The sequence below is a fragment of the Corvus moneduloides genome, chromosome 16 (genome assembly GCF_009650955.1).
Source record: "Corvus moneduloides isolate bCorMon1 chromosome 16, bCorMon1.pri, whole genome shotgun sequence".
NCBI lineage: Eukaryota > Metazoa > Chordata > Aves > Passeriformes > Corvidae > Corvus > Corvus moneduloides.
In genome coordinates this window covers 2,013,509-2,035,354 of record NC_045491.1, presented here as the reverse complement: position 1 = coordinate 2,035,354, position 21,846 = coordinate 2,013,509, and the positions used below count along the sequence as shown (strand labels likewise).

Below are 21,846 nucleotides of genomic sequence, written 5' to 3'. Positions count from 1 at the left end.
AAGCACTGCATGATGTACACCTGCCAGGTCTGTACTACTTATGATGTCTCTTGTTGTTTTAAAGGAAGGTTATATCCCAACTGCCAGAAATTATCCACTTAAAACAGTTTTTTAAACAAGACATGTTAAAATAAATAGCAATTATTTACTGCTCCTGAAGTAAGGAGAATGTCTCAAGCTAGCTGAACTCTCAAGCCCCTACAGCCTGATTCTCTCAGGCAGTTTGACTCAGGAAATTTGCAAGAAACCACCTGCAACTTTTTAAAGCTGAAAACATTTGGCAACAACTTGCTTAGAGGATTTGTTATTAAAGCCATCAGTTTAAAGTGCAGTTTTAACACGTTCTACCGTAAACCCTTTATCTGGAAAATGGCATATGCAAAAGCAATGAGCATTTATGAGGCTTTGAGAGGAACATGAAGGAACCCCAACCAAAAGTGATACATTTTTTGTGCACTGTTATCCCTAACTAAATGCTGTTTAAATAAATGCAAGGTTGTGCTGCTACTGAAAGCTTGATTCTCAACACAAAGAGCAGTTGCTGCAGACAAGCATGGCTATGGTTACAAAAATGAACACAGAAGTTAATGCAAAAGTCATCTCAAAAAAGTTTATTAGCATGATTAAAAACGTGAAGAATGACAGTAAGAGAGAAAGTAACTTAGCATGGAAGATTATCCATTTCAACAGTTTTTATTCAACAAGGCTTGAACTGAATGGATAACTTTATTGCCAGATTTTGCTTGATTTCTTTCACAACAGTTCACACTGTATCGGTTTCACCATTATAAAGACTATTGCTTTTGTTTGGATATGATCCCTGTTGCAGGTAAGTATAAAAAAATATCCCCCATTGCTGCTGGATTGCAGAATGCAATGTTGGTTTAAGAGCTGGTAAAAAAGAAATTCTCAGCTGAGGAGTCCATTTAAAAAACAACCTTTTTCCCCCCCCTAATCACACTACAAAGAAATACATTAGTATTTTGGCCTTTAAATTTCTTACACGGTATTTGTTTAGCATGGCAATCCCAAAATTCCCTCCCTTTAAGTAACCATAAATCAAAACCCTCTTTCAGAGGCTGCTTCTTGCGTTAGACTGTGGAGCTTTACTTCACACAGGCTTACACTGGCTTGAGGACGAAGACAGCATCATCCAGCACGTAGTAGTCATTGTACATGTCACCTTCACAGAGGTAGGGCAGTCTGGTGAAAGCCTCGATGGCAAAACCTGCTTTACTGAAGACTTCTGGCAGGCTGTTCACCTGTTCTTCCCAAGTGTGCCCTTTGATTTCCAAAACTTCTGAGGGTTTTTCCCACTTGCCACCTACTGAGAAAACAGAACAGCTTTGTTTCAATTATAAAGAAAACTTTATTGTGTGCTGCATTTTCTTACAGAAAGCATAATTACACTGATTATGTTCCATTCCACGCTACACAGGAGGTTGCCAAACCCCTTGTAGATCTGCTGCAAGATCAGTTCTAGTTTGTCCCTGTTCAAAAGCAGCTTCTTTAAGGTTATCTTTTGTTACATTTTTAACTAGAAGTCCCAGGAGTGGCTAAAAGGTAACTGCCATTAGTGAGGCTGGTGTCCAGCAGACAAGTGCACAGGTAATTAACAGTTATTAGAGTCACCAGCTTGGAAATTATGATTTGCTGTGAAGCTTTCACCAGTGTATCACCACATTACAATGGATGGCTACTTTGTGCCTTCAGTGGCCATCTACTAGCTGATCTGCTAAAGGCTGCTTAGGGTCATATAAAACAAAGAAGCTGATCACTTGCAGCATGCTGGAAAATGCATTATTTGTTATATCCAATGAAATAATCTGAAGGATTATAGGTACAACTCTCAGAAGTTCAAAATTTAAAGTTTTTCACTCATTTTCCAAGTAATGTCATCCACAACAAACAAAAGCTTTCTGGCTTGATCTGTACCTTTAACCAGTTTGCTAAATGCAGTAGTAAACACCCTTCTAAACAGGAAGTTCTACATCTTGTGATTAAGACAGTTCTGCAAATCCAAACATTTCCTAAGTTCCTCTTCCTTCATGAAGATTCATTTCCAGAGAGATACAAGAAATGGCATCTTTCAACAAATTAAACAACGTGCTAATGCTGGCATTTGACTGTATCCTGTATGGTGCTGGTAAGACTTTAAAAATATTTCTTATATTTTCTCATTTAACAGCAGTTAAAAAAGTCTGAGAATTTTGTGGTTATGATTTGCAACACAGCTACAAAATAAAAGCAGTGAAAAGTTTCACTGAAAATCAAGTTAATTTCTGCTATCTTTATAGAACTTCCAAAGTACGTAACTGCTAGCAAATGCTTTTTTCTTCCAAAAGTCTGAAATGCTGCTGTAACCTGTGATTTATGGGTCAGATCCCGCTGCACCTCCCTGCCTGGAACACTCCAGAAGCAGCCGGGTTTCACTGCAACTGTGTTTGTTTGGGAGGAGGGTTTGGGAAGCTCAGCAGGCAGCACCTACATGACCTGAGGCCATGGAGTTCTGCTCTGCAAGGACACCAGAACCTGTGGATAAGGTGGAAAAGAGAAGGGGATCAGCTGCAGAAGCACAAGCTACCATCTTTCACCACACAGGGTGCAAGGACACGCACAACTTAAAATTTTCAGATTGCTGTAGCTGCTGTGGAATGGCTCTGATATGGACCTGACACAGAATCAGCTTCATTTTATTCCTGTAGAAGTCACAGACACTGAATCTGATTGGATTTGGTGAGAAAAATGGTGAAGAGACAATGTTAATTGTTCACCACGGACAGGTTTACAAATTGTGTATCAGCATTACACTAAGAGATTTCAGTTTATTTATCTTCTAATTTGTTATTTTCTGGCAAGCACAAAAGGATGCTGTTTAGATACTACCTTTATTCTCACTGCAATAATTTCAATGCCATACTTTAAATAACTACACAACTTATTTGAAAAAAAATATACTAAAACAGAATTTACACTGTGGATTTCAATAAGGACTTTAAAAAACCCCTTCCAGACTAGTCATATTAAACCACACATTATTTTAGTTCCTTAATTAAAACGCTCTTCTCTGATTACCCTTCCTGTTTTCTCTGCACACATTTTTAAATGTCAGAACTAACAAGCACTATTATTCTTAGAAACCCAGAGTCAATATGTGTGATGAAGTGGAAGAATGTCTTGGAACTATTGTGAATTCTAATCAATGTTATGACGTTGCTAAATTATAGATGTCTTGATTTATGACATTTCCACTGCCTGCCTTCGGGTCGTCTGGCTTGACTCAGACCAGTGGAGGAGAGAGAAAGCCCTGCAGAACTGCTCCACTGAGCAGCTGCACTTAGGTCACACAACACCCACCCCCACTGCACAGTACCCCCCCAAACGTGCAGGACTAAATCTCAGGCAGGAAACTGCACAAAGTATTCTTCTGGTCTTCTCCAGTGCCAAAGGAAACATTCACATTGCTTCACATCTATCAGTCTTCTCTGTTTTGTCAGAAAATAGAAAGCCAAGTGCACTACCCCGTAGATGAAAGTGTGAAATTAGCACATGTGCAAGCTGTAGGAATTATCTAAGAACAAAGTTCACTGAAAACAGCCTTAACAATTTCAAGTTTGAAACGCGGCTGGTTTCCTCCTTTCCTCCCACCTTTTCCTGAATGAACCAAAAGCAGCTGTATTTTCTTTTTAGACTGTACCTTGCTTTTTAGCTGTCCCTCATGGTACCAATCGTTCCTTCCCAACAGGTGTTGCAGGTCAGTGCCGAGTCACTGTAACACAGCCCAGGTTTCAGCAAGCTGACTCCTCCACGAACAATGTGTCCCTAACATGCACTTTCTCTGCCTCTGGATGCTCCTCCTCTCCACCTGAAGTTCTGTGGTTTCGCTTTTTAACTAATACACATCAGGATTTGTGTACTCCTGGATGCACAGATCATCAGAAGTACAAAGTACACTTATCAGGAAATAACATCTTACTTCAGATAAAAGATCTGACTGTAGATGACAATGCTGTTTATATCTGTGGAATAGCATTTTCAGACTCAGGTTCACCCCTCTCCAAACAAACAGGAGATGGAACAGTACTAACGGTAACAGGTCAGTTGTTCATTCCTTCTTAATGAAGCATCTTAGAAGAAATAAATTATCTTGTCTAAATACTCTCTTTATTTATACTTCCAAGAATGACATTTAAGATGGAAATACCAACAAACCCATTAGGAGTAGTAGGACTATATTAAGATGTTATTAGTAAAATCAGAGGGATTCCACAAATAAGCATCTCAACCTCGTTTGCTAATTAGCCTGTTCTATCATATGATGATGATGACCCTAGAATTCTACAAAAGAAAGAAGTTTTGTACTTGTGCTGTCTAAACATACTGTACATCTTCTTACATAAAGACTTTCATGGCTGTCAGAAAGGAAGTTTCAACAAAAAAATGGGAAGTAGAGAAACCAACATTTAGTAGAAGTATGTGCAAGAGAGTGCAGGCCTCAGACTGGGGGATTCACTGTGCCAGCCTGAGAAAAATGTTCTAAACCTTTGTATCACTTGCCTTCTAGTTAAGAAAATAATGAAACTTCAGTAACTACATTTCAGTTTTACATGCCTAAAATAGAAAAAGAAAAAAACCCCAGCTGGATTATTACTTTCTTTATATTCCTTCCTTCCTTTAACTTCATGTCTGAACAGAAGCCTATGAGCTTTATTCAGATACACCTTTACAAGAGCAGAAAACTGGATTCCATTCTCTCTCTACCCTTAAAGGAAGGGTTTGTAATCAAAACTAACAGGTCTCCATTGCCCTTGCAAACGTATGAGCAAACAAAAGGAAAATGGTCTCACAAAGGAATTTAGACTGAAAATGAACCAGAAAAATATTGATGGTATAAGGTTTTTTTAATTCCTCAGAGAAAGGGAGCTGGAATGCAGAGTCTTAAAAAAATTATGTGACTCAGAACTGCCCTTTATTCTAACGCTCATTTTTAATAAAGGATCAGGGAAGCAACACAGCAATGGAAAACTCATCTTCATGATCATCACCTCGTCCTTACTGTTCCTGTACAGCTCTGCTGTGTTCACATCCTTTGTGGTCTACAAGGTAGGCTCAAAGTGTTTTTTCTGGTTTTGTTCATTTTCTAAATCGATGCAGTTTTAACATCTCCATAAGGGGAATAAAAACACATTTCTAGATTTCATAACTTTTATGGTTAAGTTTTAAAGAGGAGGTTGGTTCAAGTCCATGAGCTGCGCAAACACATCTGTGAAATCCTGTGTGGCACACACCTGGACTCTCAACAGCAACCACATTTTCTTTTTTCAGTAAAGTGTCTAAAAGAAAAGGTATTCTGAAGTTAAAATTACCCTGAGAGTATAAATTTCCAGTAAAGGTAAAATAATTTAAATTTCACATCAAAGTATTTATGAGGTGCAGTAAAGTTACTGCAGACTGACTTCGCTTGTCTACAGAGTCTCTTCATACATGGACAGAACAGATAACGGTAAAATTAAAAAATGAGACTTGGAAGAAGTTTTATGCTTATAGAAACACACCCATTAAAATGCACATGGTTAAAAGCTATGTAATTACTGTTTTTTGTTTTTTTTTTTTAATCTAGAACAAAATTTGTGCTTAGATAAAAACACCCAGAGCTACAACTGGAACTGTTACATAATAATGAGACTTTGACAGGAGAATCAGGACTTCACAGTCCTTATTTCTATGATATGGTAAAATGGTTCTTTCCTGTAGTGACCACTATCCAAGCATAAAGACAGGACTGGCTTTTTCATTTTTGTTTTTCTTTAGAAGTGAAGGTACAGAGTGAAGAGTACAGTGGGAAAAATTAAACAAGCCTTCTTCAGGGGAAAAACTGGATCTATGATGCCATTGGTTTCTTTTTGAGATTAAGTTGTGTTTCAAGCAGGTCCCACTGTGCTCAAAGCAAAAATACTTGCAGTATCTACTACTAGAAGCTGAAAAAAACTTTACACATGTGAAAACCTCTCTGATTTTTCCTATGGTATCAGCTGATCTAGTGAAACACTTACCTACAAACTGACACTGCAAAAGGGCAACAATTTTAACTACTCTGCTAATTTCTCACCTTATATCTTATTTGCTTTGTCATTTATTTTCCCTCCCTCCAGTTAAAACCAAAGCTGCTAAAGAAAAGTGGGAAAGACCAAACAACACAGAACTACGTATGTTACCATGTTATTTGCTTTGCCTGTGATTCAGATCTTCTTCTTCTTGTCTTTTTAAAGTATATTTGGCATCAAATTTGTGATTAATTGATGATTCCATTGAAGAGACATTCCAAGCTGTTAAGGCTTCACTTTATATTTAACTAATTTTAACAAACCAGTTAATTTATTTTTAACCCATTGGATACATGGTAAAGTTAATCTATGTAAAGGCCATCTCTAATACACTGTTTCCTTTAGGTTTTAAGTAAAGTTGGTTCAAACTTCTGACAGTAACAGGTTTTGCTATTAATTTTTTGTTTCTTTAAATGATCCATTCAAGTAAGCGCTAATGTGTTTAAAAAACCAACCTGGACCATTATGTATCCTTGTACAAAAATCAGAAGCCATGCATTTAAATATCCATTAAAGAAGGTGCATATGTTAAGCAATGCAGTAGTAATGTAATTTAAAAGCCTTCTGCTTGCCAAACTGTGTGGTTTTAAATTGTTACTTAGTAACATTCCCAAAGACAAATCCAGGTAAAAAACCTGAATTACAAAAGGTAGAAAAAGATGCTTCCTCCAACATAAAATGTTGCACTGAACAAAAATATTTTACATAATTTGCAGAACATAAATAGTGGCCGAAAAATTTTTCAAGCAATTGCTCAAGAACTTCAAAAGCAGAGATACGCTCAACACAGTCAGCAGCCTGTGAGTATGCACCTACTAATACCTAAATTTATGGGGAAAAAGAGAAACCAAAAGGTTTTAGGAGTACAGCGTGCCCATTTCCTTTAAAGTTGATAGAGGTGTAAAAAAAAGTATTCTGAATGACAGTCAGACATTATAAAGCATTATAAATGGCCATATGCATACAATTACATATCTATCTATTTACAGATGTGTGTGCAGATATATATACACATACACACCCACTCCTTTTAAAATTATGCATGTACATTTAAAAATAAAATTGCCAAAAGTTTGTATTTTGCCAAGAAGAAGTCTGGTTCTGGACTGTTTGCTAAATGCTTGGAGCTATTAACAGGTCATGTTTGAAAAATATTTCTTTTGCAGCTCCTCTTGCTCCCTTAACCCAGAATAGGGGACAGAAACATAACAGAACTATTATAAAAACTCAGGAATATATTTAAAGGTATTTCCCCTCCTTCAGCACACAGAGCCTAAACTAAGTATTCAATATCAGTGGGTAAAGAAAGACACACAACTTATTTCATCATTCCAAATTTATGCCATCAAGTCTTATATGACAATAATTTTACATGTGCCATGTAAATTATCAAAAAAACCTGCAAAACCAAACCACACGACTTTAGAAGTCACAGGTATTTACAAGCAAAGAAAATGGCTTCAAAATTTTGCTTCAAAAATCTTGCTTGAGAAACAATGTTAATTCTTTCCTGTTCTGAGTACAGAGACCATTCCAAGATGCAAGGAGGAACCAAATGAAACACAGACCAAAGTCAAGCACTTCTCCTATATACATCTTACTTCATTTATTTCCATACAGCTCCAATCATTTTCCCCTGTAATTACCCCTTTAAAGACTTCAAGTCCCTGCTGACATGACCTGGTCTTTGGTTTGAGCATCAGATATGAAAATATGGGCTATGTTTTACTGCCTCTGTGCTCCCTGGAGATTAGGAAAAGTCAATAGGGTAAAAAACATGTTCTGAAGCCTGTAGATACCACATGGACAAAAACAACTGGGTAAGAGGGGAGAAAGGATTTTACTGAAACACTAAAGGGATGGAGTTTGCCTCAAAAAAGGAATTTTGCCTTTATTTAAAAAAAATAAAAATCACCTCAATAACGGAACACTTCTCTCCCCAGGATGATTCGGAAGATGGCACCGTTTATCAGAACAGATGAGAATGTGCAGCACTTCAGATCTGTTCAACAGTTCTGGTGCAAGCAAAGGGGCTGGTGAGGAAGTTAAGCTTCTTCACAGACTTCCTTTGCTTTAAAGGGAGAGGACAAAACCTTGCAGGGCAGTGTTCTTCAAGAGTATTTTCTAAACAGATCACCAGAACCAAGTGCATTGTACCTTACATCTGTGTTACCCATTCCATTTTCCATTTCCAAGAACCCTGGGAAAAGACTTCATCTTTGTAAGATAACTGCTGATGCTTCATAAAAGTTTCCTATTTTAGTTTAGATTGAATTCTGTGTCTTCTTTTTTTTCTCTTTACATAAACTTACATGTATTCCTTTTACATGAACTGGGCAATTGTGAAACACGTTTGGTAATTTACAGCAACAGAAAATAAACTCGTTTCATGGGTGAAATTCTGGGTTTGGTCATATTAATGGGATAGCTATTGATGTACCATTTACAGACCAACACTTAATGAGCCTTAGAACAGCTTAAACAGAGCAAAACCTGTCAGGCAAGCAGAAAAAAGTGACAATATAAACACATGCACTATCCTGGCAAAGCTCATTTGGGATGGGAGCTTCCTCCAAGCCTATTTAGGAAAGTAATGCTCATTGTGAAAAGCTTGTTCCTCCAATACTAAAATTCACCTGCTAGACTGGCAACCCCCATCTCCCAGTCCTACCATCCCAAGTCAGGAATACCTGGAGCACCACATTTTGCCTTTGCATGCCTGTTCAACATGGACACAAGCACAAAAAAGAACTACACTATCCAGTCAAAGGAAGTATACTGGTTTTTTTAAAGTACCTTTTTCAGCAGTTACTACCCAGCCAATCTGCAAAATCAGCACTTTTACAAGATACCTGTTGGTATCAAGCATTTTCCCTTCTAAAGAACAGCTGCATCTTTTATCGTAATTTAAATAAAGCAAGGCTTTGTTTAACAAATGAAGTGGCATTTCTCACTTCAGCAGGATGAGAACTGACAACTGAGACAAAGCAAGGGTCCATCTTACACACTACTGTGTTTCCAGCTCAATTAATAGTATTTCAGGAGGATGGAAAAGACACCTTTGCCTTCTCATCCCTGTCAATCAATCACAAGGGTATTAATGTGTTCAACAAGGAAATTTCACACTCCCAGGCTCCCAGTGTTCACTACTTCTGAAGTGTGGCATGGCATTTTTATTTTAGAGAAAATTACACCAGTCTAGTCATGTATTATCCAATAATGACTTTTTCTGTCTGTATTAGGAAATACAAAGGATTCTCATATGACTCTATGAGATACCTATTAGAAACAAAGTTGTGGTAATATTTGTTCTTAGTGACTGGGTTTAATAAACCTGATGATTCATTCAGCTCTCTGACCTAATTTAGAAATCTGAAATAATTGCATTCCTGGTTGTCCTGCATGGTGAAATAAAACTGAAAAGCCCAGAGAGAATTTATGATTAAGCTCCTACGGACTCTAGGTGTCACTGTCATTCCACAAACAGTGAGCACAGATCTGTATTTTAATTCCTCCTCCACCTTGCTTTGTTCTCTTAGAGCAGGTTTTATATTATTCACATAGACTGTTTCCACCATTACCATCCCCTTATATTGCATGTAATAACCCAAATATCTCATTTTGATTAAAATAATTTCTCCACTTCTATCTATGGATCTGCCACTGGATCAAACACCTTACCTGCCCCAACTCTTTTCCATTTGTTCTCCCTCTAGAAAATTCAAGTTTCACTATGTGGGTCCAAGCTGGTTTTAATGAGCTGCTACAAGAAGTTACTTGAGCCATGAAATGCTCTCCTCTTTGAATGTTCCAAGTATAATTTTGTTACATATAAAACATATGTACATATCTATTTTTAAAATGCATCATCATGTAAAACAGCTGAATGAAATACTGAAATCCTAAAATGTTGTTTAGATCATGAAGATAGTCTGGCAGTTCACTGTCTGTTTCTTTAGCCCACAGTTAAATTGATCTTAAGTGGGAAGGCTGTAACTTTTGTGTGTGTTAACCTGCATTGTGAACAGTTTATACAAGTCCATATCCATAACAGTGGCAAACAGACAAACAGAGCATGTTTTTAAGTTTCAGAGAATATTAAGGGAACAAAAATGCCTTCAGCAAAGTGACTCATCTGCCAAGTCACCATCACGAATAAAATTATGACACTGGTTTACGAATCATCTTACAACAGCATTTCAGCTTTCAACAAGTAGGAATGAGTGTGTCCAACAATCACAGAACAGGTGTCCAGTCCCTTGGGATTTATAAATTTAACTCTCTCTTCTCCTCCTAGTGTAAAGTAGGAGACTAATGATGGAGGATATAAGCAGGCTCAGAATAGTTTGTTCCTTCATTTATCCTCTTCCTGTTGAGCCAGGGAGTTGTACATGGTCTGTCATGGGGTTACCCAACAAAATGCAGAAAAGTAGATGTGGGGTGCAATAGTGATTGCCAAACACAATGGCACAGAGTTTTGAAGGCACACAAAAAAAGAAGTACTTCTCATTTTTTGGTTTTAATATGCCAGTGAAAGACTACAAAGACACTGCTGTTATTTGGAATTTTGAAGGATTTCTACAAGGGGAAGCCATATTGTTCCACATTACAGGAACAATAAGTTGCAACTAAATATGCTTGAAATACTTTACAGATGCCTAAGTCAAACCCCAAATCTAATTTAAGACACACTACTTTTCAGAACAGTTACAAAATTACAAGCTCAAATACTGTATTTTAAGTAATTCTTCATCTGTTGGCATTACTTCTTGTACTTAAAACTTCTTTTCTCCCTTCTCCCACCAAAACACCATTGGCATGTAAAAAGAGAAAATCAGATTCAGTTTGATGCATTTGTGATTGCCAGAACATGATTAGTTCTGTATTTTCTGGGCATCCATGCCTTTCCACAGACAAGTCTTAGCACTCAAGGAGAACCAGAGGCCAAACAATGACTGATGATCATCAGCCTCCTGGAACTCAAACCACCTTCAGGGTGCTTCAACCTGAATCCACAATCACAAGCATGTAAAAAAGTTCCTAGTCTCTTTAGAAGTTTAGTCAGTGGGACAGATTAATCTGAAAATCTCTCATATATTTCTTTAAAATCCAAGTAGGGTAAATAATTGAGTTTTAGCACTGAATTTTACTTTTTTATTCCTGTTACTAGTACAAGGTAAATGAATACAATACTAGTAGTGGTTGATATTTGTATTCGTAGGGGTCTGTATTTTACTTTGAGACCTCATGTTGGAAAGTCAAAGTTATCTCTCTATGAATTTTTAGGTAGGATTCATCTGGAACACTTCAAACAGCTTGACCTGAACTACCTATCCAGCACTAGACAGTTCTGATGGTTTTGCTCAATTGGTCACTAGAGACAGCTGGAGTCACCTCTAGGTAAAAGGCCCTAATCAGGGACCAGTTTTCCCAAGCTGTTCCAACACAGCTGAAATGTGGTAACTTGCAGAACAGGATCTGTGACTTCAATATTTGAGCTTTTTGTTGGTGCCAACAATGTATTCTGTGGAGTTAACAAAACAGCTTACATCATGTAGCCTATTTACCTATGATTTCATACTTCTGGACATGCCCTGTTATTTGCAAAAAAATCCAATACAAACATGTCATTTATTAAACATTTAATTTGGGATACTAGATCCTACAAATGTTTTCTTTAACTGCCTAAACAGCTGTTAATCTGTGCACTTACCATTTTCCACATAGGGGTGGAACGGCAGAACCAGTGCTAAGATGACTCTGCCTCTGGTTGGCTCCAGTACACTTCTAATATCTTTTAATACAGTCAGTGGTTGATCACAGCGATCCAGCAAATTCAAACAGCTGATAACATCATACTGAAATCCTGTGTTTTGCCATTCATTTATACCAAGCACCCTGTGAAAGGAAAGACAAAGAGATACAGTCTGTTGAAGACAAAAATTCCCTGTGGATGTGTTGACAGTGCAGGTAAGGTCAACCATTTAGAGAAGAGCCAGACACAATCCCTTCTGGTCTTTTGGAAAAGAAAACTAAATCAGTGAACAGCATGGCTACATGTCCAGCCCTACGAACCTTGATACTGCCTGATAAACATCAGGTAATAAAGGAGACAAAACCCAACACTGCTAACATCAACCAACTGCTAACACAACATCAGATGTGTTTGTTTTTCTGCTTTTGTACAGGTTAGCCTTTTCCATAACAATCAAACAATAAAGGAATTGACTGACAATACTGAACATTAATTAAATTACAAACAGATTGCTGTAATGTCTGATATAAAGGATGTAGGAATTATTCAGTACAATACCTGTATTTCTTCTTCTGAAGCTGCCATATCATAGTTTCAGACAATTCAGTGGCATAGATTTCTTCAAAATGAGGACTCATGACTTTAGTGACTTCTCCATCCCCAGCCCCTAAATCAAGAAGTCTGTGGGATTTCCATTCAGGATTTATTTTAAGCAGTCTTTGAAATTGTTCTGGGGAAAACACAAACATTGAGCCCCTTCCCAGCAGCCTGAAATGTAAAACCAAGAAATGACCAATTTTGTACAAACTTAACCGGACAGGCAGTAAAGAAATTTAGAATGTGCTTTGGCAGGAACCAGTCACACATAATATTAAAAAAGGTCACCACTCGGATAAATTCTAAATCCAGTTCAACTTGCCTTGCACTTCTCAGAGCTCAAACACAGAGCCACATGCAGTTACAGTGGTTAAGACTCCAGAAGGAATTTGATTAGGTAAGGAAGAGCTTGTGGAGTGCAGCTCAAGAAAATGATTGCATTAAAACAGAAAAAGGAAGAGGAAGAGAAAGAGAAGCAAAGATAAAGACTGAACTTTATTTGTCACATCTGCAGGTCTGAATCTCTGCCACCTACTTTAAAAAAAAACCAAGATAAAATAACAGAGGAAATAAAATGGCTGCAGACACAGAAGTATGCACAATGAATGAGGAATAGGATGTGGAAAGAGGAGACAGGGAACAGATTTAAAGAAAGGATGGGGGTAACACTGCTGGAGGGGCAAAAGAGATTTTTTTAATTCTATGTTACAATGGCTTTTGCTGCTATCTGCAGATCCTGCATTCAACATGAAAAGCTGTGGAACAGAAAATAGACAACTCATTAAGGAATTGGGTAGAGGTGACAGTTGGATTCCTTGTGGATCAAGTCAATGACATACCCGCCCATAACTGTTTGAAGACTACACTGTGACACACTTCAGCTGTCATAGCAGAATTCAATGATGAAACAGTTAGAAGAACAGGCAGAGGAAAAATAACTGGTCAGTAATAGACTGCAGGTAGATAAATACTATTCTTTAAACTCCTGCCGGATAGCAGGTTAAACTTAAAGACAATGAACAGGAAAAAAAAAAACCCCAGAAAAAAGATAAACAGAGATAAAAAGACTCAAAGAATAAAAAATGTGAAAAGGAGGTAGCCTAGGAAAGACTGACTGTACTAAAACCCAAAGAAACAAAAAGGACAGAGTATACAAAGTCATAGAGAAGAAACTAAGCAGGATATCAAATGTATAAAAATAAACAGACTACATCCAATTTAAGTAGAGGCCCCTTGCAGCACACATGTGTCAGTCCACACTGTATAATTGGCTCATAGCTATTATTCCTAACAGCATTATGAGGTGTTATTCAAAGCCCTGAAGAGCCTTTGAAAAAAAAAATAGAAGAGAAAGGAAGAAGAGACCAAAGGAACCTTTATATAGAGCTACACATAACTAAGAACACCACAGGGAAGCTCATAAAGTCATCTGGGTAGAAAATAAGGAAAAAGACTATTTTTCTAGCCCCAGTAGACAGCTCCTATCTTGTGTCAGACTGTGCAGAAGTATGTAGCAGGTGCAGAGGTGGGGATACTGGAGAAATTGGCTAAATGTAATAAAATGCATTCTTTAGGAGCTCAAAACTGATAATCTGTTAAACGTGTCTGAATGAGGTGAGGTGAGCAAAAATAGGCACTGACTTCTTTGAAAAAAATACTAAAGCACCTATGAACAGCCAAACTCCCCTGCAGCTGATGCAATAAGAATAGAAGAATGCTGTTTGATCAACTTATGTTTTCCTGCTCTGCTGATGCAGACATGCTACATCAGAAGTTTCCTGTTCCACTGCAGCTTACACACAAATTGAGGTGGAATTGTTTTAGAGAATAAGAGGAAGGACAGAATTCCACATTAGTGTTACAACATTTGGCCAGCTTTGCACTGTTTGCCATGATTTGCAGTTGGCAGGTACATACTCTGCAGTAGGAAGAGTTTCAGGTGCAATACAGAACTGACTGGATACAGCCAACAACCTGCACAATCACAACAGTAACTGATATAAATGTGGCAGTAGGGAAAGGGCAAGGTGTGGGGGGAGAAAGCTGAGGGAAGGGACACAAAGAAAACACTCTCTTAGTTAGAAGAAAATTACACAAGTTATAAAATACAATCAGAATCCTCTGTCTTTTATTAATAGCAATTAGCTCCTTTGTCCCCCCATACTGGAAATAGTGATCACCAGTTAAGAGGGCTGGGCATGATGAGCACAGGAAGGCATTTCACATCTGACAGACCAGCAAAGGGAAATTACACATTTTGAAAAGCTGGCAGATTAAGGGGTAGGGCTGAACACTTGAAAACTCTAAATCCAAACTGTATTTAGCTTACTCAAGATCGACTTTTCACTTACCCATTGATAGATGTTCTGGACATAAAAAGGCTAAAAATAGAGGACACAAAAGAGTGATAGAGCTGGATAAACAGCCAGCCTGACTTCTCAATGCTGTTGTTTAAGAAGATCTGTGTTCCTTGGTCAAGGTAACTCTGGACAAAAACGGGCTGAAGGGATTCAGACAACTGTTCTGTGTTGCAGACATACCACTAGAGAAAGAGACAAAGGATCATTAAAAAAGTTCAGCAATGTAAACCCAAAAATAGTAAAAATAATACACAGAAAGCTATTATCAATTTCCATAAATACTAAAGTTTAGTTTTTCCTACAGTCTTTCCAACAAACTTCAGGTTAAAATTAACTCAGAATTGTAACAAAGTGAGGACTAATTACTTGCTAAGAAATAATGCTTTAAACTTTTGTCTTAATCATTACTCTGTTCTTTGAAGATATCTACAAGGTAAACTCCCTAGAAAGCCATTGTAGGTTCTCTGTGCGAAAGTTGTATTTAAAAAATTTAAATTTCTTTTTTAATGAAGAGCATCACTATTATTTTTCACTCTCCTACACTGACATGGAGTTATTCCCAGTCCTTCTCATAAAATGCCATTGTGTCTGTTTTCTACCATCAAGAATTATTCTCTACAGCCAACACCCTTTTATCTCACCCTTAAATCTTGCAATAATGTGCCTTAATCTGACTGCATGTGTTCATTGTGCAGATAGGGAGCTTTAAGTATCCTAAAGTGAGATGTAGAGTTTTAACAGAACCTGGTAAAAAACGCACGTGGAAGGACAGAAACTGTCAGCTGGGGTAACTCCCTGAAGATTTAACACACAGGTGCTCAGACCCTGATCCCATCACATTCATTTGCCTTGCTGGGAGAGGAACATTCACTCAGTGCAGGTTTACACAGCCTTCAGCACAATGGAACTTCCAGTCACTACTGTAATAGGACAGGATTCTCATCCCAGTGTGTGCAGCATCCCAGCAAGCAGAGGGGAGCACACAGTGCACCAAGGCCCTTATGCCAGATCAAACACTGGCCCAAAGCAGCGAGGGAAGACCCTTCAGCTGAGCAACAAATGTGCCTGCTTAGGATTGAAAACCACCTGGAAATGGGTGCATTTCTGGCAGAATCAGGCTCGTGACTGTACTTTCAAACACACTTGTAGACAGAACAAGTGAGTGATCCTTTCCTCTGAAAAACAGATTCTGAGTCTGCCCCAGGGATCCCCGAGACTGCTGATTCACTGGTTTAGGTCTCTTCTCACTGCAGCTCAGTGCTTGTTAAATAAAACAGCACAGGCCAGTGAGTCCCAAAAGGAATCCTTAGTGGCTCCTGAAAAACCACTAAAGCAGCAGCTTGTGTACTTTGTCCATTCATTCAGAAGCCAATTCCAAGAGCCTGGCAGAAGCAAATGATCCCAAGGAGCTGAGGAGCAGGCTGCGATGTGTCAGGTTCACTCATGAGGCTGCTGCCTCACTCCACTGAACAGGTCTGGAGTGGCTCAGATGATTTGCCTTTTGCAGTGTGTTGCCAGTTTCAATCCAGAAGAAAACATTTTCAAAGCCTTGGGAAACACCGGCTTTGTTCCATAAGCAGCATGACTACACATATGCTGTACCTGAGCTCATACACCTTGGGGTTCTGCACTGAACTCTCACCTGCAGTTCCACTGAAAAACAACAGTCCTGCAATTCTTGTCTTTAAGACTTCTGATTATTGACATAACCATTGGCAGAAGGGTGATGGTGACAACTAACAGAAGCTTGTTTCCAAAATTAAGGTGTTATTCACAGATCTCCACTTTCTTCTCATTATGGTTTAGTGGGCATGGTGGTTATTTGGTCGAAGGTTGGACTTGATGATCTTGGAGCTCTTTTTCAACCTCAATGACTAAATGATTCTATGATCCTCCATGGTTAATCTTGCCAATAAGGTTATCGACAACTACCTATATAACACCAGTGAATAACAGAAATGCTAACAAATTATAAGACCAAAACCCCCCTCACCAAAAACTCCCAAACCCAATCTAAATTTCAAATTAAAAAAATGGTGAAAACCAGCTTAATTCCAGAACTACTTCCTCAGAACAGAAACTGCTTTTGTTTTCCTCCATGTACAACATATGAAATGCCACTAGTTTCATGACAGAAAGTGTGTCAATCTTTTATCTTTTCAGATTGTTGTGCTAAGACCTTTGTTACAATAAAAATTATAAACATTGCAACTCTTGCCTAATATTAGTAAAAGGATTAAACACTTCTTTAAGTGTTAAGTCAATAAAACTGCAGAGAGTCAAAGTACCAGGGGTCTCAACATGCAATCCTTGCTTACCCCACAAACTCAGTAACCATAAATCTTACTAAATGTACTAAATAATCAATACCTACATTTAAAATCTAGATCTAATATAATAGAGATGGAGGTTATCCACTGCAGACCATCTACCTGTGAATGACACAGGCACCTCCACATTTTCCTGACTTGTTTTTCTACTACTGCTTTTAACAACACAAAAGACTTTCAGATTTTCTTTGTTCACCAGAAGGAAGTTCTTCCTGTAAACCTGAACTCTGCTTCTCTTTGTACTTATGTCTTGAATGATCCAAACAGCAGACCACAAGCATTAAATTCCAGGGATACATCCACCCAGCAAGATTCTGGATGTCAGTGCCCACCCAGAGCACTAAGAACGCTGCAGTAATGGATCAGCAGGAAGAATTATGGTCTTCCTTTGTACAGCAGTCCTCAAGTGTTTATACTACGTTTTCTTCGTTAGCTCAGCTCTGCATATTTAACCTAGATTAGGCTGCCAGCTTCCTTCTGCACTAAGAGTTTCTATTAGCCCTTCTAACTCCTGTCAGATTTTCAGTAGCATTTTGCCAAAACACAGCGCGGATCTGAACACGTTCCAAATGAAATCTATCACATAACCATTGCGTTGCAAGGGCATAGCCCCTAACTTCTCCACCAGGTACCGACCCATGTGGCCACACTGCCCAAACATAGCAATAACCTTTTATCGCAGCCGGATCCCATTGCAACAACTCATTCCTAGTTTGCCACCTACTACTGCTCCAAGGCCTCTGTGGGATTCTCAGTTTCCCACTTTTTTTGTTTTCCTCTAGATGCACCGGTACTAATTACAAACATCTCTGTGATTACAAACCCCCTCCCGTCACCGCCACCTGCAAACTTCACTGGAGCGCTCTCACAGGGCTCACCGGACAAACCGGGGGTGGCATTGAAAATACCGGGGTGCACATCCTCAGCCCGGGGCGCGCGTCCAGAACCCGGGGCGCACCTCTGCCGGGAGCAGCTCCGGCCCCGACCCGCTCCGGCTGCCGGGACAGGCGCCGCTGCCCCCGCCGGTACCGCCGGGCTCGCCCCGGCCCCCGCGGCGACCCCGCAGCGGCGGTACCGCTCCGCGGCGCGTTCCGCAGGCAGGGCACACGGCAACTTTCTCACCGCAGGACCGAGCGGTTCCCTCTCTTTGTCTGCGCTGCCCGGCCCGGTGCCCCCTCAGCCCGCACCGCGGTCCCCGCTCCTGCCGCCGTTCCCCCCGGCGCACCCCCGCCCCTGCCCGGCGGAGCTCCCCGGGGGCGGGGGGTCCCCGTGCCGCCCCCGCCGCCCAGCCCGGCACGATGAGGGGAGGGGAGGGAAGGGAGGGGCGGGCAGGGCGGCCGCCGCCGGGGCTGTACCTGGTGGTTCTCCCTGGCGTCCGGGGCTGGCTGGCGGTGGCTGCCCATCATATTCACGTAGAGAGACCTGGATAAAGGGCTCCGCAGGTACCGGGCAGGGCCAGCCCACATCGTCCTCCTCAGCACCCACAGGAGCAGGGTGTAGCAGCCCAGCCAGCACAGCCACAGTCTCATGGGGAAGGGGCGCGATCAGCCCCGCGCACCGCCGCCGCCCCCCCGCTCCATGGCAGCGGCGGCTCCGCTCGGGGCCCGCGCACACGCTCCGGGCGGAACGCGCCGCCGCGGCAGCGGAGCCCGCCCGGACGCCTTCGCTGCGACACGCCGGGGCCTGGCGCGCACCGGCTCCCTTCCTCTCCCTCGCCAATGGCCGGGCGGGGCCGCGCCGCGTTCGAACCGGAGCGGGGCTGGGCGGGGCGGGCCCGCGGCGGCTCGGCCGGGCCCCTCGGCCGGGCCCCTCCTTCCTCCCCGCCCCGGGCACCGCCGGCAGCGGCGGGCAAGCGGCGGCCGCCTCGGCGGAGCTGGCGCACGTGCTCGGCGCCGCCCTGTCACCCGCGCGCGCGTGCGCAGAGCGCCCCGGGGGGGCGCGGGACTGAGGGGGCCGGGGGGCGCAGGGCTGAGGGGCTGCGGGCCCGGGAGGTGCGGGACTGAGGGGCCCGGGGCTGAGGGGCTGCGGGCTCGGGACTGAGGGGCCCGAGGCTGAGGGGCTGCGGGCTCGGGACTGAGGGGCCCGGGGCTGCGGGAGGCGCGGGGTTGAGGGGGCCGGGACTGAGGGGCTGCGGGCGCGGGGCTGCGGGAGGCGCGGGGCTGAGGGGCTGCGGGCCCGGGAGGTACGGGAGGCGCGGGGCTGAGGGCCGGGGACTGAGGGGCCCGGGGCGGGACAGTTGTTTGTAAACAGCCGCCAGCGAGCGGTGTCTTTATCTGATTTGATGGCTGGGGTCCAGCCCCTTCATTTCCTGGGAAGGATAGCACTGAGGTCAGACCCCTCTGGGATCCCGGCTTCTACCTGGAACTTCCTCTGGTCAAGCACTGATCATACCCAGCCTTGCTTATCCTGGGAAATGAGCAAAACCAGAGCAACAACAGAATAGTGCCAGAGGATTGTTGTGTTCAGTTCATTTTCACTGATGTTTAGCCTCCTTGAGGAAAGTTTTTGACTTGAGAACTTTAGACAGTTTTCCACTGAAGACTGGGGTTTTTTCTCTCCACTGGCTAGATGGGCTAGAATGCCTTTTTGGTATATTTTTATTTGGCTTGGGATTAAGACTCTCCTTTCCATGTGTGCTATTATTTGTAAAGACGGAGTAGTTTTATTTTTTTTCCCTCCAGGAATAAAATAACTTCATAATCAAAATCCAAAAGGACAAAAGCTGCTTTTTAAACAGACATCTGCTGACAATGTTACAAACCAATAAATAAAATTGCTTCAGGTTAGTTACATGTTCACAGGGAAACATATCTTGGTTTTATCACATAAAAAATACAGATAATTGCTTGCATGCCAAATAAATTAAGAACTTTGCTAGCTTTTGTCTTTGCATTGTTAGCATACAACCTGGGTGTGTTTTAGTGAGATTTTTCAAAATTCCTACCCAGTGTTACATTTGTCATTAATATTCTGATGCAGTAGTTGTATACTCAGCATATTTTTCTCTTGACAAGCTATAAAGAACTCGCTATTCATGCATATTTAGGTAATAATTTTGATGTATAGTCATTTGCACATAAGCTGGTGGAGTTTTAACCAACTGCTGGACAATCTGAGCAAACCATTTTTGGGGTAAGTGCATTGCTTTGTCATTCAAAGCAGTTCGTGTGCTGGGAGAGGATTTCCAGAAATAATGGAATCACTTCTCTTCTACTTTCTGCTGCACTATTTGGATGGTGGTTTTTCTTTGTCTTGATGGAAAATTTCTATAATCAGTTGAATCCCTGGAGTCTTAAAGGTCCCAAACACACCCAAGGGTGTGTTTAACACAGCCCTTGCTGCTTCGTGGTGATCCCAAGGAGCCTGGCCTCTGGAGCAGGCTCGGTGGCAGGGCTGCCTGCACAGCCTCGTGTAGTCTGCGATGTGAATCCTCAATTTTCCCAATAAAACACAATGATAAAACAACTTTCCCTTCTATTATTTAAACATTAGCTGGAAAGGGATTACCAGAAAGAGATCTTTAAGGTAAACACAGGTATCTAAAATCCTCTCCCCCAAAGGTTGTGGCTCTGTCTAGAGCCTTCAAACAACTCCCTCCAGTCTCAGCTGTATGTTCCTTTACAAAACCAGCTGGAATTCTTTTGCCTTCGTGTGGGCTACTGAGCTTTTTCCCCAAGCTCGCTTAATTCTGCAAAGAAGTGCCTAGAAGTACTTGTGGAGATGTGGCTTATCTTAAGTGTTCCTTCCCCTTCCTGCTTGTCTTTCCTGACAGCACCCATTAGGCTGTAGAACTGTATTCAAATGTAAACATCCCTACTAGCCATGTCAACACAGTACGCTCGTGAATTACTGAGCAGTTCCAAAAGCAGGGCAGCAGGAGACTGGGAAGGTCATTTTGTACAAGACCAGAATAGAGGTAGGCCTGTAAGCTCCACAAAACATCACATTTACCCACTTAAAATTAAATATGCTTTGTTGTCATTTCTTCAGTATTTTCACTCTATCACTGACCATATCTTTTATTACTACTATATTAGACTAACATTCTTTAGTGTGTATTAGGCAACATCCTTTTAAGCCTAGCAGACACTTCTACTTACTGATTTTCAATAAATAAAATTCATTCAGTGTATTAAGTTCCATATTCTCAGAATTTATAGAGAAACACTTAAGAATGGATTCAAGCATCACATTTCTCCTCCTCTGAACCTACCACAGCATTTCATATTTTATACTATACACACACAGCCTCTTTATCAGTTATGAGACTATTTCAGACACTCTTAAATTATCAAGATTAGACTGAGGCATTTTTCCAGCAGTGGGAGTTCAAGCTCAGATACTATTGGCTAATAAGGAGAGAAAGCAGGGAAACCAGCTGTTGCAAGACACTGAACTTTTGCCTTTGATCATCCTTTACTTGATTCACAGCCAAAACCAGTCGTGTAGGTTTAGCAGAAGATAACAAATTTTAGTGGGTGACAGAGAAATGGAGAATAAGCAACGTCAGTCACAGCACAGTGCCAACCTTCTACTCCCGTAGGAACACCACCACCCAAATTTAAAGCACTTTTCCAGTCCTCTTTGGGATTGACTATTGATGCTCTGAAAGACGTTTCTCCTGCCCTTATAGCAAGGGAAATAGGACAGACAAATGGGAGGATAATGCATAATAAATTAGGAAAATTATTAGTATTTTA

General features: G+C 41.1%; 2 protein-coding genes across 4 annotated transcripts; one reads left to right on the top strand and one right to left on the bottom strand.

Annotated features, from left to right (window-relative positions):
* Positions 1 to 596: 596 nt before the first annotated feature.
* METTL9 (methyltransferase like 9) lies at positions 597 to 18,956 on the bottom strand. Of its 3 annotated transcripts, none has more exons than XM_032126154.1 (5): positions 18,502 to 18,956; positions 14,808 to 14,998; positions 12,418 to 12,627; positions 11,818 to 12,002; positions 597 to 1,327 (listed from the first exon to the last, which is right to left on the bottom strand). In XM_032126154.1, exons 1-5 carry the CDS (start codon positions 18,673 to 18,675, stop codon positions 1,122 to 1,124), a joined length of 966 nt encoding a protein of 321 aa, XP_031982045.1. In that variant the 5' UTR covers positions 18,676 to 18,956; the 3' UTR covers positions 597 to 1,121. The 3 variants fall into 3 exon arrangements, with proteins under 3 accessions (XP_031982045.1, XP_031982046.1, XP_031982047.1); XM_032126155.1 differs by having other exon boundaries at positions 597 to 1,324; XM_032126156.1 differs by lacking the exon at positions 18,502 to 18,956 and adding an exon at positions 18,025 to 18,260.
* Positions 2,013 to 8,378, top strand: IGSF6 (immunoglobulin superfamily member 6). The gene is made up of 6 exons (XM_032126157.1): positions 2,013 to 2,146; positions 3,746 to 4,096; positions 4,997 to 5,103; positions 6,153 to 6,206; positions 6,821 to 6,904; positions 8,048 to 8,378. The coding sequence occupies exons 1-6, from the start codon at positions 2,080 to 2,082 to the stop codon at positions 8,084 to 8,086; spliced, it is 702 nt and encodes a 233-aa protein (XP_031982048.1). The 5' UTR covers positions 2,013 to 2,079; the 3' UTR covers positions 8,087 to 8,378.
* Positions 18,957 to 21,846: the final 2,890 nt, after the last annotated feature.